Genomic DNA, 17,827 nt, shown 5'->3' with positions numbered 1-17,827 from the left:
CTGCTTTTACCAAAACACCCCTATCTCTATGGGAAATTAAAGAAACTACCCCTGACTGTAGCCAGGGGTAGCCTACTAGTGGATCCGCCCTTGCCTGCAGTTAAAACTGAAGTGATATCGGGACAAGAAAGTACAAGCATATGAATGAACATTGTTTTCATTCCTTGAAGGACAAAATAACAATCTCATATAATCCATGAAGATATGCAATTACAAAACAAAGATAGTAACCTTAACAAAAGCCAACTTTTCCGTTCTCTTGAACCAAACCAGCATGAGATTTAGATGCCTTTATTATATGAGAGTGGAAGAAGTGAACCAGTAGACAATAATCATTTGAATTGCCATTCCCTTCGGCACATGGGGCAGTTTGCTTGAGCAGTCTGCGAGTTCACCCATTTCAAGATGCAGTGGAGATGGAAGGCGTGATCGCATGCCCCCCAAACTGCAAGAAAATCAATTGATCAAATCAGAAGAGAAGTCATCCACAATCCATAACTTTTGATTTTGGAATACAAGCATATATATATGTTGATATTTTTGGAGTTTTCATTATTGATGTGTGTTATGGTGAATCTTCTCGCACTTTCTTGATTCAAAATCTCTAACCTTTTACTCATAGATTCCGACATTCCACTCCAACCACTAAACACTGAGAATAAGCTTGTGAAAAGCAACATCGGCGTCATTATTAGGAACTAAACGCATATATTGTTTCTTGTTCGTGATGAAACATATGCTTTTGAAAATAATTTATGCATAATTTTCTCGCATCTAATACCTTCTCTTACCATGAAATCCTATTTTGTTTCTTTAAACACCAAGAACGGGAAAATTTGTGTTTGATAAAATCCTACATGATTTTGTTGTAAAACCTAAATCAGTTTCAGCTGTCATCACGTACCAAACAGTCTAAATGATGGTTTAGTTTGTTGAATAATTTTAATAGCATATAAGGACAATCGTAGAAAGAGTCATTTGAACTTACTAAGAGGGCAGTCGTCCCCTGGACGTTTACAATCAGAACAACAACCATCAAAGGCCATTCTACATATCCCACATGTCTCATCTTGGGCATCCCAAGTCCAAGAAGCTACACCATGCCATCTATAAAGTCAGACAATTAGAAATTATCACAAATGAACACAAGCCTAACATACTAATAATTAAGTTAATAGCTCGAAGAATATTGAAACTTATTTGGAGCAAAAATTGTAATAGGTGAAAAGTACATACTCTGTTTAACAGTAACGACATCAAATCAAAAGTGTAGGTTAAGGAAAGCTGCAAGAACGGATTGGCAAACATCACAGAGATTGACAAGAAAACGGAAAGTTTTCCGAGTTACGAAGTACTGTAATAATAATATGACAGAACTTCATACGAATATATGAAGCTTTAGAGAGTACAGAGAAATGTAGAAGAATTCAAAGTGACATGCAAGGTTATCATAGAAAAACTGTTCTCTCTTCAAGTACTACACTGATTTGGGAAATTAAGAGAAATATATGCATATGATGACTGATACATTTTGAATATAGAAATCATTCTCACAGACCAATGTTACGGCATCCAATGATAAGACATAGGGTTGAAATTCTTTGATCTTGTTACAAAGTTGATAGTTCCCAAATAATGCATAGAAGACAACTCCATTACATACTTGTATGTGAATTGACAGCTCACATCTGAGAATCGGTCGTAGCGACAACAATTGTGATACACAAGTACACAACCATTACAATATGCAAACATGATCTTAAGTCTTTCCTCTTGGACTCTTCCTTTGTCTTAGTCCGATATCGCTTGGAGGAGTGTCCAAAGCCAGAGCTACACGTGCAACACTTAGTACTCTGGGGTAGGCTTGGGTCACGTCCAGGAATAAAACATAAGACTACATGGTTGCACATATTTTAGAACAATATTGCAAAGGCAGTCAGGGGTTAGGTCGTCAGAAACGAAATCATAGCCAATGGATGCTAATCTACAAGGTTGCGGGAATGCGATATCCCACATTGTCTAGAGCTGGCGCTATAGGTGAAAGCATTAGCTTAGTAAGTTCCGAGGGCTTCTCGATAGGCTCGCGGAACATTCCCACGAACATAACCTTGTGCCTGTCAGGCTAGGGCTGAGTAGCAAAAGCAGATACACTAACACTTGCCATCGTAGAACGGGTGAATTTCAAATCAAAACATCATGCATGATATACAACCCTAAAGATGGATTTAGATACAATTAATGAGAAGAAATGAAGAATGGAAATCAATGACATGGATATCATGGAAAGGGGAAAAACTCAATGTAAAAGGATACGTAGTATTTTAACCTTCATTTCCTCACCTGCAAAAACCAAACACGACCAATAATTTACTTCTCAATCACATTATGAACATCTGACCGACCAGAAATCTCTATTAATCTATATACTCCACTGTACAACTATTAAAAACCCTAGAAAGAGAACAGTAAAAAAGTTGGATACAAAATTTTGAAGGTTTTTCATCAACTAATCTCTAGAAAATTAAATAAAAAACGACGTTAATTGCGATTCGAAAGAACCAGGTGATTTAATAATCGAAAACCACAAAATCAACACTTTTAGAGAGAGAGAGTGAGAATTACCACTTTCGGTGAGGCAGAGGCGCGAAAGAGAGTGGAGGAACTAGGAAGTGCGGCCGGCCACCGGAGGGTGGGTGGACTGTGGAGAATCGGTTCTCACTTCTCTACCACCCTTCGAAATTCCCGCGCTGATGATGAACCCCAAAACCCCTCTCCTTTGGGGGGGGGGGTAAACATTAATCTACCAGATCAAATAGGATTATACCCGTATGGATTAATTCTAATTTTGCCCCCAGCTTGGGACCAACTCGAAATTTGCCCCCACTTGGGACCAACTCAAAATGTTGCCCTCCATATTTGTCTGATATTTTAGATGACGACTATATTTCCGTTAGTCAACTTTAACCGTTAATTTTTCTTTTTCTTTTTCTTTTTTACCCTTGCTTCAAAATGCTTTTCCTTCTGTTATTCTCAACTAGTCGTTGGCAAATGATTGATCCCCTACTGACGACCTTCAAATTTCTTCTCTTCCTCCTCCTCCACCTCCTCTCTGTCATGGTGGATACAAGGGGGGTACATGTCATTTGACTTTGGCGAAGTTCCAAGGACACTTATCTCCGAGCAATCTGCATTTTAGACATTCCTTTTACCTTTTTGAGCTCTTTTGTCGAGTAAGGTGGCTTAGAAACAAAATTTGGAATAATTCTTCTTGAAGTGCACTCAGGTGCGGAACTAGGGTGGCCGGAGAGGACAATGGCCCTCTCTGGAATTGGGTTAGTAAAGAGTAAATGGTAAGGGCACTTAACTCCCACAAAATTTTTATATATGATCTTATCTATTAGATTTCACCTTTGCCCTCCCTAACACTATTTTCTGGTTCCGCCCCTGAGTGCACTAATAGAGTATAGACCTTGCCTGGTATAGCAAAACAGGGGCCCAAGTTGAACTACCTTTCTTTATTTGTTTTTAGAAACTAAAGATATAAATAAAAAATAAAAACAATGGAAGTAGTAAGATTGAGAGTTGAGACAAATACGAAAATTAAAGCTTCTCTTTAGTGTATAATTCTCCCCTATAAATTGAAACTAGTCATACTTTATATTGTCGAAGAGAATACAAATTAATTTATTTTAATGTGTAGGTCAACATTACAATTACATCATATGGTTGGACGGGTTATTAAGTCAATAAATAAACCGCCATAAACACATGAAATATTTGTAAATATAACAAGAACAGAGAAAACAAAGAACACAAAACACGACTATCCTAAAGACCACGATATTCACCCTCTATGTCATCAGTAATCATCAAGCACACGATACGGTGAATGACCTCCTTGCATCATCTGCAAATAATGGGAAGGGCCATTCATTTGGTTTCCAAACCCAACACTCTCAATATTATTATTCTCAACCATATAATAAGGCAATTGTCCTCCTTGCTGCCAATGAATATTCATATGATCTCCAAAACCATTATTACCAATGTTGGTATTTTGAATCTGAGTCTGTTGATAAGAAACACTATTCATTACATCCCCATAACCGTTCCACGCTCCGGTTGGTAAAATACCCTCTGACTGCATCTGCATCTGATTAGGAAGACCTAAGTTTTGCTGCATTATCTGCATCTGATTTGTAGGATCAACAATCTGATCACCAAACCAGAACACATGATGTTGAAAACTATTCCAATATGGTTGGTTTTGTAAAGCATTCTCTGTGTTTGGTTGTAGCTGCATCTGAGGAGCAGGAACCATGTTCATTTCAACACCACCAACAATACTAAAATTATTGTAGTTACCACCAATTTGATTCATATTTGGACGATTCTTAATATCGTTAATAAAATTTGTCATCGCAATACTTAAATTTGTAGTATTAAGAGTAGTATTAGGGTTTATTAGTACTGACATAGATGGGTCAGCAACAACATTCTGGTTCCCTTTAAGCAAATCTATTTGTCTTTGGATTTGCTTCTCTTTCTCTTCAGCCATCTGTTTCAGATAATTAAGATCATCAATATTATTCACATCTTCTAAACTCTTACCATGAAAATGTATCTTTTCCATGAGAAGATTCATCTCTTTCGCTTTATTTTTCCTCCGTAGCTTTCTCAGTCTCTCCGTCTCTTGTCGAACTTTCCGCCAACTGAAGGACACTTGATTCTCCATATTCTTAGATTTCTCCATCTCCGTTAACCCGTAGAACTTTCCGAGGACATCACATACTTCCGATTGTGAAGATGGCCAGGTTTCCGGTAATTGCTCACCGCTCTCTCCATACACGATAGCGCAAGCAGGTACCCCACAAAGTATGCTTAGTTCTTTCACCTTTTTAAACAATCCATTCTTTCTTTTCTTGAAAGTGGCATTCCTAGCACCTGTTTTTTGTATCAGTTCTAGTTTTACCCTTGATCTCCCCATGATGATACTGTATTTCAATGAGAGGGGGAGAGAAGGTTAAAAGAAGATGGTGAGCAAGCTTACTTGTGTGGGATATATATACACATACATATGGAGAGATGGCTACAAGAGGTAGGGAATTGGATGGCAATAAAATTATTTATTTCATTTAGTTTATTTTGGTACATATTAAAAATGATAATTATATTATTTCTTCTCTAACAAAATAAAGATTCAATTTTTTTCTATATGACATATGTTAAATCATAAATTTTTTTCTATCTCTTAAAAAGTAAAATTTTGACTTTAACCTTGGATATACAAACTAAAATATTTCTTTGTTAAAAATAGAAAAAATTATTTTAATATGTGAATCAGATTCCATATTGGATTCATGTTAATTCATAAATTATTTTGAATTTTAACTACTCAAAATTCAAAATTTATTTTTCTTCCAATTGTGATCTTTTTAATTTAGAAAAGACAAACAATTATTTCTTTACTCTAGAAAACATTTACATTTTCGACATAATGTCCACTTTTGGCACACTAATAGGAGTTAGTCTACTCGAAACAAACAAATATTTAAAAAAGTAATGTAAATTAGTATTGTATAATATTATATGTATTTAAAGTGTAAAGGGTTGATAATGATGGTATTCAATAGGATACTTGTTTTGTTGATTTGTTAAAATTAATTACATAAAGTCATTATGCAGGGCCCTTTGTATAAATGTACATTAAACCAAAATTGTATAGATGTATGTCAAGAAAATATAATTAATATGGTATGATGTTATGAATTAAGAAAAGGGCCCTTCTGACATGTGCCCTAAAGGTGTATGTTAAATTATAAATCTTTTCTATATTTAACATTTCTAAATTCTTTTATTGTTTCTAGAAATTGTAACTTAAAAAAGAAAAGAATTTGTGAAACAATGTTCACAGAGCACATAATAGGAAAACCATATTTGAAAAATAAAAACCTAATGAGTATTGAATGATATTATATATTTAAAATGTAAAGAATTAATGATTTTGTTTTTTTGTTTAAATTGATTATATGAAATTATTAATACATGACCACCAGCCCTCATCTTGTAATTCCCCTTTTTTGGCTCTCTTTTTGTGTATAAATATATCTCCCACAACAAAGCTTGTTCTCCAATATCTTCTATCTCAAACCCTTCTCCCTATAAACAATTTAGTATTATTACTATGCCAAAATCAAAGGTGAGACTAGAATGGATGAGAAGTACCAGTTCAAGGAAAGCTACTTTCAAGAAAAGAACAAAAGGGTTGATGAAAAAAGTGAAAGAATTGAGCGTTCTATGTGATGCATCTGCTTGCGCAATCGTTTATGGAGAAGATAATCGAGTACCACCAGAAACCTGGTCATCTTCACAACTGGAGGTACGTGAAGTCCTAGAGAAGTATAATTCTTTACCAGACATAGAGAAATCTAAGAAGACGGAGAACACAAAATCCATCTACAAGCAAAAGGTTAAGAAGGGGAAACAGAAGTTGAAAAAACTTCAAAGAGTTAATCAAAAGAAAGAGACGAATTTGCTCATGGAACAAATATATTATAATGGTAAGAGTCTACGAGATATCAATAATACAAATGATTTAAATTCTCTAAAATATATGATTGAACAAAAAGAGAAGCAATTCGAAAGACAAATATATTTACTCACAAGGAATCATCAGAATAATGATGTTGGTCCATTATCTTTTACTATATCTTTACCAAGATTAGTATTAAACCCTAATCCTAGTATTAATAACCCTCCTCTTCATTTCAATGATTATTCTCCTCCTACTGCTACTCATTACAGTTTTGGGGATGTGATGAATAACCCTCCTCTTCATTCTTTAACTCATCTTCTTAATCATCCTTTTAACAATCTTATTAGTAATGAAGTATTGGGGAGGTTTACTTATAATACTGGGTTAGGGTCTGGGGATCATGTGAATGTTGCTTCTCTGCAAATGCAACAAGCAAACCAATCATTATATTCTTCTCTCAAGTATACCAATTTGAGCAATGTTGGTTTTGGAGAACAACCACCATATTATATGTCTGTTGAGAACAACACTATGGATAATTTAGGGTTTAGGAATCAAGCGAACGATCCTTCAGCTCAGATGCAACCGCTGCAAGGAGGGGAAATGTCATATTCTATGGCGGAGAATAACAATGTTGGTTATGGAGATCATGCCAATAATCTTGTTCCAAATCAAATTCAGATGTCTCATCAGCAAGGCGTCTAAGAATAATATTTGGGATTATGCAAGTGTTTGGAATTTCTTACCTGTTTTTGTGTGTTTGTTTTGTTTTGTTTTAGAAATTAGGTTAGATTTCGTAGCATCGTTTGTTGAATTTGGGTTATGTTTGTCTAGTTTTACAATTAGGGGGTTTTGTCTGTTTTTCTTTAATTCCGTATTGAATAAAAGTTATATTTTGTTTAACTTTTAAAAGAACATGATAATTTAGTTTTTTTTTTTTTTTTTTTGTTGAGAAACATGATAATTTAGTTGCTATTGTATATTGTTGGTATTCTCAGAGTTTATATTGTTTCTTAATATTATTTTGTGTAAATGGGGTACCAAATATAAGTCTTCTAATTCATTCCAAAAATTATATCTTAACATAGTTCGGGAGTATCTTGTATATTTGATAGAAGCAAGTTCCCTTTATTCAAGGTACACGATATTTAGGACACATCGTGTTTCCGACCGTGTTTATCTTCTGGAAAGCTTCCTTCTTATTGGCTGGGATGTGCCTGAGAATTTAGGAGCCCCGTGAGAAATATGATTCTGTGCCTTTCGTACAATAAATTACAAGTAAAAATTGAAAAAAATGCAAAATAATTTACCGGTAGATCACCTATAGATGAATCAAAATGTATTTTGAAGAAAATAATCATAGAAAGAAAAAAATCTATTTAGCAATATCTTTTTTTTATAAATGATCTAATCTAAGAATCCACTATCACTTGTGGACATTTTTATTCAATCTTAAATTATAAGCTTGTAACTACATTTAACATAATGAAATTCTAAAGTTTCATAGCATGTTTGGAACTTTCATCAAAAAAAAAAAATAGCATGTTTGGATCTTAACATATAATCATATTAAATATTCAGTTTGCAACCTATCAAACATGACCAAGGGCGAGCGAAGGCTTTTAGCAAGCAGAGCTGACTTAATAGTACAACGTATAGTTTAGAATCTAAAAGTGATTTTTCAAACATGATATCTTTTGTATCATGACTTCTATTTCTTGAAGTCACTACGGAAGATAAAAGAAGAAATGCATCTAAACTAAGAAAATAGTTTACAGAAAGTGTAATGGAGCAAAACAAAAAAGTTGATTTCAACGATATCTCTTAAGCGAAAAATATGAAAAAGATAATCACATTTGGTGAGTCGAACCTACGTCACTTGCTTGAAAACTGAGCAAGTTCACCAGTAGAGCTAGTTTGCATTTCCTACTTAGCTAGGTATCTTTCACTATATATTAGTTTAATTCTAGCATTTTTAACAGGTGGGCCCCTTGGTGGTGGGGGGCCCTGTGCGGCCGCCCTACCCGCACCCCCACCACACGGCCCTGCCTACTGGACTCTTGTATCACAGGTTTAATAAATACTTAAGATCCTCATCAACTGGAATCTTACATAGGGTTCGGGATTAAGTCGGTAAAGCATCATGCACACTTCCACCACCCCCTCTCCCTATATTTCAGGGTCGAGGTATCGGTCCCACTTACGTGGACCCATTTGTCTTTTCTGTAGTCTCAGGGCAAACATGATTGTATTTGAGTAAGACCAGGATTTAGGCACCTACAATCATATCGATTCCTCTAATTCTGGACTTGTGTGGGAGAGTTCTTTCGGATTCAACCTCTCCCGTGATTGTTATGGTTTGATCTTTTGAGTTTTACAAGGTATGGTAGTAGGGTAACTCCGTAAGCTCAAAGGTAAATATAAAATCCTGATAATGTAATGAAATAAACCGTTTATTTAAAATCGATTTTTCTCAAAAACCGATATTTTCTCCCAAAAATCGATCTTTCCACAAAACCGTGATTTTTTTTTTTCTCGAAAATTGTTTTTACCCGAAAACATATTTTTTTTTAAATATAGAGTTTTCGGAGGGAAAAGACGATTTTCGGGGAATAATAGTTTTTTAGGGGGAAAAATATATTTTGGGACAAAAAACAGTTCTCGAAAAAATTGTTTTCGGGAAAGATTAACGAAAAAAATAAAAAAGTTTCGAAACAAAAAATTCGGATTTTTTTTTGAAAAAATTCTGTTTTCGAAAAAAAATCGAAAAAACAGATTCAGAAAACAATGGTTTCTGACAAAAAAAATTAAAATGACACAACTTTCGAAAACAATTAACGGTTTTTTGAAGAACACTATATTTGAAAAAAAAAACTAGTGGTTTTGAAAAAACAATATTGAAAGAAAAGATTTCTTCAAATATTTTTAAAATAAGCGTTAAAATTTTTATATATATAATTTTAAATTATAGAATTCTTATTAGTTACCAAACAGTAAAAAAAAAAATCATTTGAACTCGTGAATCCGCAGAATGATAGATTCAAAGGACTCATCAATCGATTGATTCATGATTTCATCATCCAAATACACCATACAAGTATTTCAATATTAAGATGCTTTGCTTTACAAGCGAATCTAGGGGAGTGGAAAGATAAAATTTTGAAAGTTTCGCTTTCTGGTTGAAAGATGGAATGGCAAGTCACAGTGGCAAGGAAAAAAAAATAGTTAAAATGGTAGAAACAAATAGATTTCAACATCATAAAAGAAGCCAAAGCAATAAAAAAAAGCACAAGTACAAAAGAGACATGAGAAATAGCATAGGAAGAGAAGAAAATCGGTGAAAAAGGTCTAAATAAAATTCTAATTCATTCTTTCCCTAGGACTCTAGATGAAACTAAGACAGAAGACATTCATAAATGGCAGACTGAAGCCTTAGAGTTAGAGATCAAAGAAAATGATGTGCCAGAACATGCAACGGAGGTTAATAGTCAGAGAAGAAGAGCTGAGAAATCAACTCCAAGGTAGTGTTGGCTTTTATTTTTATGGTTCTACAAAAACTAAGTAAATAAAACAGATTATAAATGTTCATAACTTTAATAGTAGTTTTTTCAATTTATGGATATTAAAAAATTTGTTTCCTGACATGTCCACGTTCGTGTACCACATATCGATGCAAATATATCTTAAGAAAAATGAAAAAAAGATTACGCTTCTATGTATATTCGGTTATGACAATGACTAACCCAAGTTTAAACTACTTAATAAATTATTAATCAAACTTAAAAGAACATTTACGACACGTTTAGTTATTAATAAATATGATCATTGACTAACAACAGTAGGCACCAACCCTAATTTGGTTGGTGCAAGTAGAACTGTTTTTTACTTATATATAGCTCTACTGATCCTCTCAGAATCATCTCTTCAGCTAACTATCTAAGCTAAATTATTTTACTATTTGTTTCCTTTGAGATTGATCTAATCTGACCAGCATTTGGGTGGGTAATTGTTTCTTGGTTCACTTAATTAGGTTCTTGAATCTTACTTATCTTCATAACAGATCAGTCTTTCAGATCTAAGACATGGAAACACCAAATGGTAATCTCTAGTACTCCTTCTCTTTCTCCCTCTATCTCTCAACTTTTGGTCTTTCTGGATATTGAGTGTTTGCAGGCCAAGTTTACACATAATTGTAAGGTTTGCACATAATATGCATATGTCTTCATAGAGAGTCCTAGCCCAATAAAAGCCTGGAGAAGATGTCCTCTTAACTAAGACCAGCCGTAAATTGAGTGAGTTGTCTTCCCAAATTCTTGTGTTTTAAGGCAGAGAAAGAAACTAAACTTTTGTCGGAATTATTTTGTAGATCACAACTTTTGTGGGTTTCTGAACTGTGAGCGTAAACTCTTCTGTAATTATATTATCTTAGTTTTCATTAAATTTGTGAATCCCATTCAAAATAAATTGGCAATGACCTTGATACTATGTTCTCTGATTATGAGAATCATTTTTGTCCAATTTTGATTTATTTGGCTTCTACTCCTCAATTTCTTTATTAGGATCATGAATGTAATGTTTGTTTTTACCCGTTACCATTGTCAAATAATAGTCACTGCAACTGAATCTGAATACCTATTACTGACATAAAGATATAGATTGAGATACTTGGATCATTAAGAACCTAAATCTTAATGACCTTGTCCTGAATTGGAATGGATATATTTGGTTCTTAGTTAGTTTAGGCTTAGGATTTGGGCTTCTTTCTTTTTATTTTTATTTTACTTAATAGAGGAAATTGGATCTAATAACCAATATTAAACTTTTTTTAAGTTAATAAAAAGACAAGTTAAATTTCCTTTTTTTTTTTTGTTAAAAAACCCAAAAAATTTGTTAAAAACTCGAATATTGGTATTTTGTTTGTTTAAAAACTCAATATTTTGCAAAGTTGTCGCAAAGTGTTGCAAAGCTGCCGGAAGGTGTTACAAAACTGTCGCAAGAACAAAGTTGTTACATAGTGCATTGTTGCAAAGCTGTCGCAAGGTGTTGCATATTAAAACAATTCCTCAGGAGCTAAAGACTAAAAAAAGTTGACTGATCTTTTTTTAAACATAACAAGAAATTTATAGAAAGTTTTGACCAAAATTTCCATACTTAATTACCACTTTCTTGTTATCAGTTGGACAGGAGAAGGACAAGACATTCTTAATGAAAGCAATTGATGAAGCATATAAAGGAGTAGAAAGTGGAGATGGATACCCATATGGTGCAGTTATTGTTCTCAATGGTGAAATAGTTGCAAGTTGTCACAACATGGGTTCCAGGAACCCTGATCCAACTGCACATGCTGAGATGACTGCAATAAGAGAGGTTAGACTCACTTGGATCATATATATAATCAATCTTGTTGTGTGCTAAATAGTTCCAATTCTCTTTAATCTCTATTTCAGATCTGAAATTTGACTCGCTCAAAACATAACACGATATATTTTTGTATAGGCTTGCCAAAAGTTGAACAAGAGATCGCTGCCCGAATGTGAGATGTACGCTTCGTGTGAGCCTTGTTCAATGTGCTTCGGTGCCATTCAGTTTGCCCGAATCAAGGTTAGACTGACAATCTCTTTGATCCCAATCGACATGTTTGTAAGACTATTCTAACTCGACCAGGTGTTTGATATTTTGGTATTAGAGGTTAGTTTATGGAGCTACAGCGGAAGCAGCGATGGAAAGGGGGTTTAAGACATACATATCGGATGCATTGAGGGGTACTAGCAGTTTCAATAAGAAACTCCATCTGGAAATCATAAAAGCAGAGGGTAACGAGGCTATCCTTGCAGAAGAGGTCTTTGAGAAGACAAAGGAGAAGTTCATTAGAAAAAAATAGGACAAGTTTATCACATTTTCTCTTCCATTTGCTATAGGCAGCTTGGTGTATTTGTTTTGAGAAAGTCTGTGTCTTGGAAGCTTCCAACTTGGTTTCTGCTTGTACTGTTCTTTTTATTTTGCTTAATAGGTAATCTTGGTTCCTTCCTTACCATTCCAACTTTTGGCTTCTGCTTAACGTTTAACCATTCCTCACTTGAGTAGGAGCATTACCACAAACTTGGTACCTTCTATACTTCAATTAGAAGTATAGAACCAGAAAACCAGTCATCCCCACTGTATTTGACCATGACTGTTGGACAAGTGGTTCACAAACCCCGCGGGGTGGCACAAAAACGACACAGCCCAACGCGTTCAGAAGTAACTACATTAAAATGGTACGGCACATTTATTAACGGGTCAAACCGACAAGCCGTGGCCAAACAGACCATGGCGTGACAAGATTTTGGCCATGCTAGTTCATCTAGCTAAACCTCACTAAAAATTGTGAAACAACCCACGACCCACCACTCAATGTAAATCGGACACCGTAGCTACTTGTTATGGGGTGTGGCGGTTCGATAGTTTTGTCATTTGGCCACACCACGGCATGACCCGTTTCATGGTCAATGGTTTTATGATGTGTCTAATACGCCTAGGACCTTTTACGGGTTGTGTCGCCACTGCATGGCCAGTAGTGAACCACTATGTTGGACCATCACTATTTAGAAACCACACCATAATACTCATTTAAACTACATAACAAAAGGATTTGGAGCACTAGGCCATTAATGGAAGCTAACACACTTCATCATCCTTTTCCGATCAATTCATATGCTTACTTCACCTTGAGAGAAACAATGAGTAGCACTCATCTCCCATCAAACTAACCTACGCTCAATGACCCAAATATTCATTGATAGAAGCCTATCGTTGACATAAAAAAACAGAATTACTCACATAACACAGAATGTATGAAATAAAAACAACAAAAATGGCAATGGGTAAGTATATATATTTATACTAAATTTCAATCTCATCTCTTCTCAGTTCCTATCAGAGTTCTAAAGAAGCTACATTTTCTCAACACATAAACAACATGAGTTATATGAACTTCAATTGACTACTAAAGGACGTCATTATTGAACCCTAATTTTTCTGTAACTTAGCACAAAGTAATCTAAAACAGATTCAGTAGTTACTACCCATTATCAAACACCAAGAGAAGAAGACATTCACGAATTAAATCAGAAACACTAAATACTTACTGGTGATTGAGAAATCCCAGCAAAACCTTCAAGTTAGCTACCACCCACTGTTCTCAATTCCTCTAATGCCACTTTGATCTGATCTTGTACTAACTCCATTCGTTTCGAGTAGACCTCAAGTTCCAAAATTCGCTGCTTTCTCCACTTCTCGTCGACGATTTCTCCAGTCAATGAATTCAGTGATGAACTACCCACAAAGTTCAGAGGTAGTGAATTCAAAGCTATCCCTTCTAACCCTCTTATAGAAAAAGGTCTATTAATGGCGGAAGAGAGCAAGTTCTTGAACAATGGTGATAAACAATTCTTCAGTGTATCTTCAATAACAGTAGAAATGGATAAATCTACTTGGGTATTTGATATATTAGATGGATTGGACAAATTATGTTCCTCTAATATCGTTCTAGGTCGTTTTCGAGATCCGGGTATGGTCTTCTCTGAATCGTTATTAGCATCCACCCCATGATTACCTAATCCATGATTGTTATTATGATTAGGGTTTCCTCCTTCATCTTCTTCAATTCCAGTTCCAGTATCATTCCAGATCTTACGAGAGATTTCAAAAGTAGCTTGATCATGTGGAGTCTTAAAGTAAAGATCTTTACCTGAATTAATCCGAGATATGACATTTCTGTACTTCTTCTTCAACCTTCTTAACTTCTCAAAGAGCTGATTCCTGTTAAAATCAAGCTGTAATTTGGTCTTGATCTGATCATAGAAAGGAGCAACTTCCTGATTCTTGTGTCCCCTCTGTTTTGTGTAGTCAAGAAAACCTTGAAGAAGCCCAATTTCATCTTCATCTGTCCATAATCGTTGAAATAGTCGTCGTGAATCATCCAAAAATAAGGGTTTTTTATCTTCTGCCGATGTAATTATGGATTGACGATTTGGATCCGATGAGAAATCAGAAGTTACAGAGAGGATAGGGGATGGAGATATGGTGGGTAGGGCTATTACTGCAGGACGAATAATCGTAGAAGAACGATTTATGGTTTTAGGGTTGTCACGTAAAGTTGGAGGAGTAACCAAATTGAGATCTTCAACTTTTGGTTGGTCTTCTTCATCATCTTCGTTGGATTCTATTCCTTCAATGTCTTCCCGTAAATTATGAGCATCTTCTTCTCCATTTTGGGCCATATCTGTCTAATTCTAGAGAGAGAGAGAGAGAGAGAGGGGAAAGAGAGGTTGCTTAAGTTGAGTAGTGCCGAAGAGATGGTTCTGATTTTTGGTTTGGTTAGGTTAGGTTAGGTTTTGGTGTTGGGGCTTGGGGGTGAGACTTGAAAGTGGATCTGGTTTTTGGTTAGGTTACTTTCTCTATCGAGGGTTGAGATTTTCTTCTCTTATGGGACCCAATGTGACCAAGTGTTCATTTTAGCCTTAGGGGGGTGGTGGTTCAAGACAGTGAAGTTCGTGTTATCCGTGGGGACATTTAAAATGTCTTTAAATATCTGTGTTATTCGTTTAAGACGTTTTCATTTGTTCTTAAATATTTGTGATATTCGCTTAAAACATTTTAAATGTTATAAAACGTCTTGAAATAAATGTGTTATTCGTTTGAGACATTTGAAATGTCTTTTAATGTCTCTGCTATTCGTTTGAAACGCTTCAAATGTCTCTCAAGTCTGTTTGAAGTAGAGAATTTCTTTAATATATGTTTAGTCATGAGCTAGAGAGAGTATTTAAAAAAAACACCTTAATAGATTTAAAATTATTTGAATTGTTACTCACTCTCTTACATTTCACATAACCAATATATAAACATCTTCAATTTTTGCATCTTAAGCTTAACATAATATTAACCCTTATTCTCATTTGCTTAAAATATCATATAAAAATGTTTTGGTCTAAGATTTTAAAAAACATTTTTTTTAAATGAATAGGCATTTACCTAACAATTATTTAGAATTCGAACTGATTTTGTTCGTGGTCAAGTGACTTACAATCCAATTAAAAGATGAATCTGAATGACATTATAAGTCCAATATTAACACAACATGGTGCCCAATCGAATTAAACTCTATCATTTATACCTATATTTGCTTACCCGTGCCATGGTTGGAGATAGGGGTGGGAATTTGGTGGGTATGGACGTTCATGGGCACTTGAAGCATCGGGTCAGGCGGGTTGAGCACCAAACTTCAATAGCTATTAGGGGAACCGGGGAGACAAATTTGAAATTCGCCTTAACCATTATCCGCCCAAGCCCATTAAGAAGCTCGGTCAATTCGGGTGGGGGGGGGGGGGGGGGGGGGAGTAGCGGGTAAGCTCGTGACTTGAAAAAATCACTTTTTCCTCTCCTTTTATAAAGTCTCCAAATACCTTTCCTAATTCTAAAGAGACAATGTGGGATTAAAACTAGACGTTATTTGTGTTGTTCATTTTAGGAATTTAATCTCACATTCAAAACTAATGAAGAATTCCCATGAGATATAATATAAACGTATCCCCTTGCTCTCTCAAAGTCAAGCACTACTTCAGTAATCTATTAGGAATTCTCTTGGGCCATTGCAAAGCAATACGTTAGGTTCGTGTGGTTGCCCTTAAACATGTTGTTTACTATCTCAACTAGGCCTAGCAACATGGACTGTTGGGCTTCATCAACCCAAAAAATTGATGTAATTTGGTTGGATATCATTGGGTGACATTAAGTGGGTGCGGACATGAGCGGGTGCGCAAGTAGAGGTTTTAACCCATGCCCGCCCACCAACACTTGACGGGTTGGGCGGGTTGCGCGTGAAATGGGCGTGGATGTCCATGGTCTTTGTTGGGCTCGGGTGTCCGTGAGTGGGTCCTGGCTCATGGGCGAAATTCCCACCCCTATTTATTTTATTTTTTTGTTTTTGAGAGTTCCCCACCCCCTAGGGGGAGCTCTCAAAATACGGTGCCCAGTATAGGGCTGGGAAAACGGTCCGGAAACCCACGATCCGGCCCGAACCGTGAGAGACCGATGACCGAAGCAGCCCCGAGCCGGGCTAGCCCGGCCCGATATAACGGGCTAATAGGGCCGGGCTCGGACAGGTTCTCAATTCCGAGTCCCGGCCCGTTAAGCCGGTCCGAGTCCCGGCCCGATGCATAGCCCGACTACAAGCCCGACGACTGAGCCCGACGACCGAAGCCCGATCAACTAGCACAAAATCCCACTCTCTCTACAAATCTATAGCAATTAGTTCTCAATATCTCTACAAATCTATAGCAATTACAGCAAAAATCGATCCAGATCAACTACTTCAACTGTTCACTGTAAGTTCTGAAACCCACTAGCACAAAATCTCACTCTCTCTCTCTCTTAACAATCCAATTCTTTTAGCATTTTGTTTGAGAAATTTAGGGTTTACATATATCTTCAGGAAAAGAGAGAACTTTAAACAGTTTAAAGCTTGAAAATTTAGAGAGATATGGATTTACATTTAAAGGATTTGTTCAAAAAATTCAATGAACAATTTGGAACTGGTCCAGGACTTGGACCTGGATCAGAAACTTGTTTAATGAAAGTAGATGGAATTTCTCCAGTTTTTATTAGTTCTCTTTATAAAGCTTCAGCATCTTTATATAGAACAGATCCATGGAAGAGATTAAGATCTGGTCATTTATTTGGAATTAGGGTTGGTAAAGACTCTGATTGGACAAACAAGAAACAACCTTTTCCTTGTGCACAATTCATTGGTGGTGAAGGTGGTGATTTAGGGTTTCAAATGTTTAGATCTGAAAATGATGCACAAAAAATGACTAGTTCTAGAGAAACAATTAGGGTTCCTAATACTGAACTTTTAAGAGTTACTTTTGAGAAAGAATCATTAATGTTTCCTTCTAATCGAAGAATGATTAGAAGTTTATCATTAGAAGTTTCAGGTACTGATCAATTTCCTGTAATTGATGTTGCTCGTTGTACTCCAATTGGTGAACTTCAATTTAGGAATCCAACACTTCAAGAACTTAGGTTTGTTTATGCTTTCATGAAAGCCATTGCTATGGTTCATCCTGTTCTTCAAGAGGATAGAGATTTTGCTCCGAAATGGTCTAGATTGATCAATTTTGGTCATTTTATCGAAACAGTTGATGTTCAATGGCCGTCGGAAATGGTAAAAAGTTGGGATCTTGTTGCCGGAAATTTAATAATTCAATAAACCCGAGCCCGCCCGACCCGAGCCCGTTGGAACCCGTTCGGGTA

At 35.7% G+C, this 17,827-nt stretch overlaps 5 protein-coding genes and 1 pseudogene across 6 annotated transcripts; 3 read left to right on the top strand and 3 right to left on the bottom strand.

The window, feature by feature from the left end:
- Positions 1-141: 141 nt before the first annotated feature.
- On the bottom strand, positions 142-1,739 carry LOC147534174 (anaphase-promoting complex subunit 11 pseudogene; annotated as a pseudogene). The gene is made up of 3 exons (XR_015228138.1): positions 1,687-1,739; positions 989-1,107; positions 142-445 (listed from the first exon to the last, which is right to left on the bottom strand). The product of XR_015228138.1 is annotated as an anaphase-promoting complex subunit 11 pseudogene (transcript).
- A 2,120-nt stretch (positions 1,740-3,859) lies between these two features.
- LOC147534173 (uncharacterized) lies at positions 3,860-5,000 on the bottom strand. Its single transcript, XM_086650102.1, has one exon. The coding sequence runs from the start codon at positions 4,985-4,987 to the stop codon at positions 3,860-3,862; it is 1,128 nt and encodes a 375-aa protein (XP_086506228.1). The 5' UTR covers positions 4,988-5,000.
- A 1,228-nt stretch (positions 5,001-6,228) lies between these two features.
- LOC147534172 (uncharacterized) lies at positions 6,229-7,392 on the top strand. The gene has a single exon (XM_086646950.1). It carries the CDS (start codon positions 6,269-6,271, stop codon positions 7,238-7,240), a length of 972 nt encoding a protein of 323 aa, XP_086503076.1. The 5' UTR covers positions 6,229-6,268; the 3' UTR covers positions 7,241-7,392.
- A 3,001-nt stretch (positions 7,393-10,393) lies between these two features.
- Positions 10,394-12,569, top strand: LOC147534171 (guanosine deaminase-like). Its single transcript, XM_086646951.1, has 5 exons — positions 10,394-10,475; positions 10,596-10,633; positions 11,712-11,902; positions 12,032-12,136; positions 12,222-12,569. The coding sequence occupies exons 2-5, from the start codon at positions 10,618-10,620 to the stop codon at positions 12,414-12,416; spliced, it is 507 nt and encodes a 168-aa protein (XP_086503077.1). The 5' UTR covers positions 10,394-10,475; positions 10,596-10,617; the 3' UTR covers positions 12,417-12,569.
- Positions 12,570-13,389: 820 nt separating this feature from the next.
- LOC147534170 (DNA-binding storekeeper protein-related transcriptional regulator) lies at positions 13,390-15,088 on the bottom strand. The gene has a single exon (XM_086646949.1). The coding sequence runs from the start codon at positions 14,794-14,796 to the stop codon at positions 13,696-13,698; it is 1,101 nt and encodes a 366-aa protein (XP_086503075.1). The 5' UTR covers positions 14,797-15,088; the 3' UTR covers positions 13,390-13,695.
- A 1,956-nt stretch (positions 15,089-17,044) lies between these two features.
- Positions 17,045-17,783, top strand: LOC147534169 (uncharacterized). The gene has a single exon (XM_086650101.1). It carries the CDS (start codon positions 17,055-17,057, stop codon positions 17,781-17,783), a length of 729 nt encoding a protein of 242 aa, XP_086506227.1. The 5' UTR covers positions 17,045-17,054.
- Positions 17,784-17,827: the final 44 nt, after the last annotated feature.

Source organism: Eschscholzia californica, unplaced genomic scaffold (assembly GCF_041429995.1).
Source record: "Eschscholzia californica isolate CP2 unplaced genomic scaffold, dmEscCali1.0.p SCAF_6, whole genome shotgun sequence".
In the NCBI taxonomy this organism is placed as follows: Eukaryota; Viridiplantae; Streptophyta; class Magnoliopsida; order Ranunculales; family Papaveraceae; genus Eschscholzia; species Eschscholzia californica.
Note: the sequence above shows the minus strand (reverse complement) of the source record. Positions and strands in the feature narration are given on the sequence as shown.

Coding starts and splice junctions, on each gene's coding strand:
- LOC147534173 (XM_086650102.1), bottom strand. CDS start 4,987: ATGGGGAGATCAAGGGTAAAACTAGAACTGATACAAAAAACAGGTGCT.
- LOC147534172 (XM_086646950.1), top strand. CDS start 6,269: ATGAAAAAAGTGAAAGAATTGAGCGTTCTATGTGATGCATCTGCTTGC.
- LOC147534171 (XM_086646951.1), top strand. Junction 11,903..12,031: donor AGATGACTGCAATAAGAGAG/GTTAGACTCACT, acceptor ATTTTTGTATAG/GCTTGCCAAAAGTTGAACAA. Junction 12,137..12,221: donor TTCAGTTTGCCCGAATCAAG/GTTAGACTGACA, acceptor TTTTGGTATTAG/AGGTTAGTTTATGGAGCTAC.
- LOC147534170 (XM_086646949.1), bottom strand. CDS start 14,796: ATGGCCCAAAATGGAGAAGAAGATGCTCATAATTTACGGGAAGACATT.
- LOC147534169 (XM_086650101.1), top strand. CDS start 17,055: ATGGATTTACATTTAAAGGATTTGTTCAAAAAATTCAATGAACAATTT.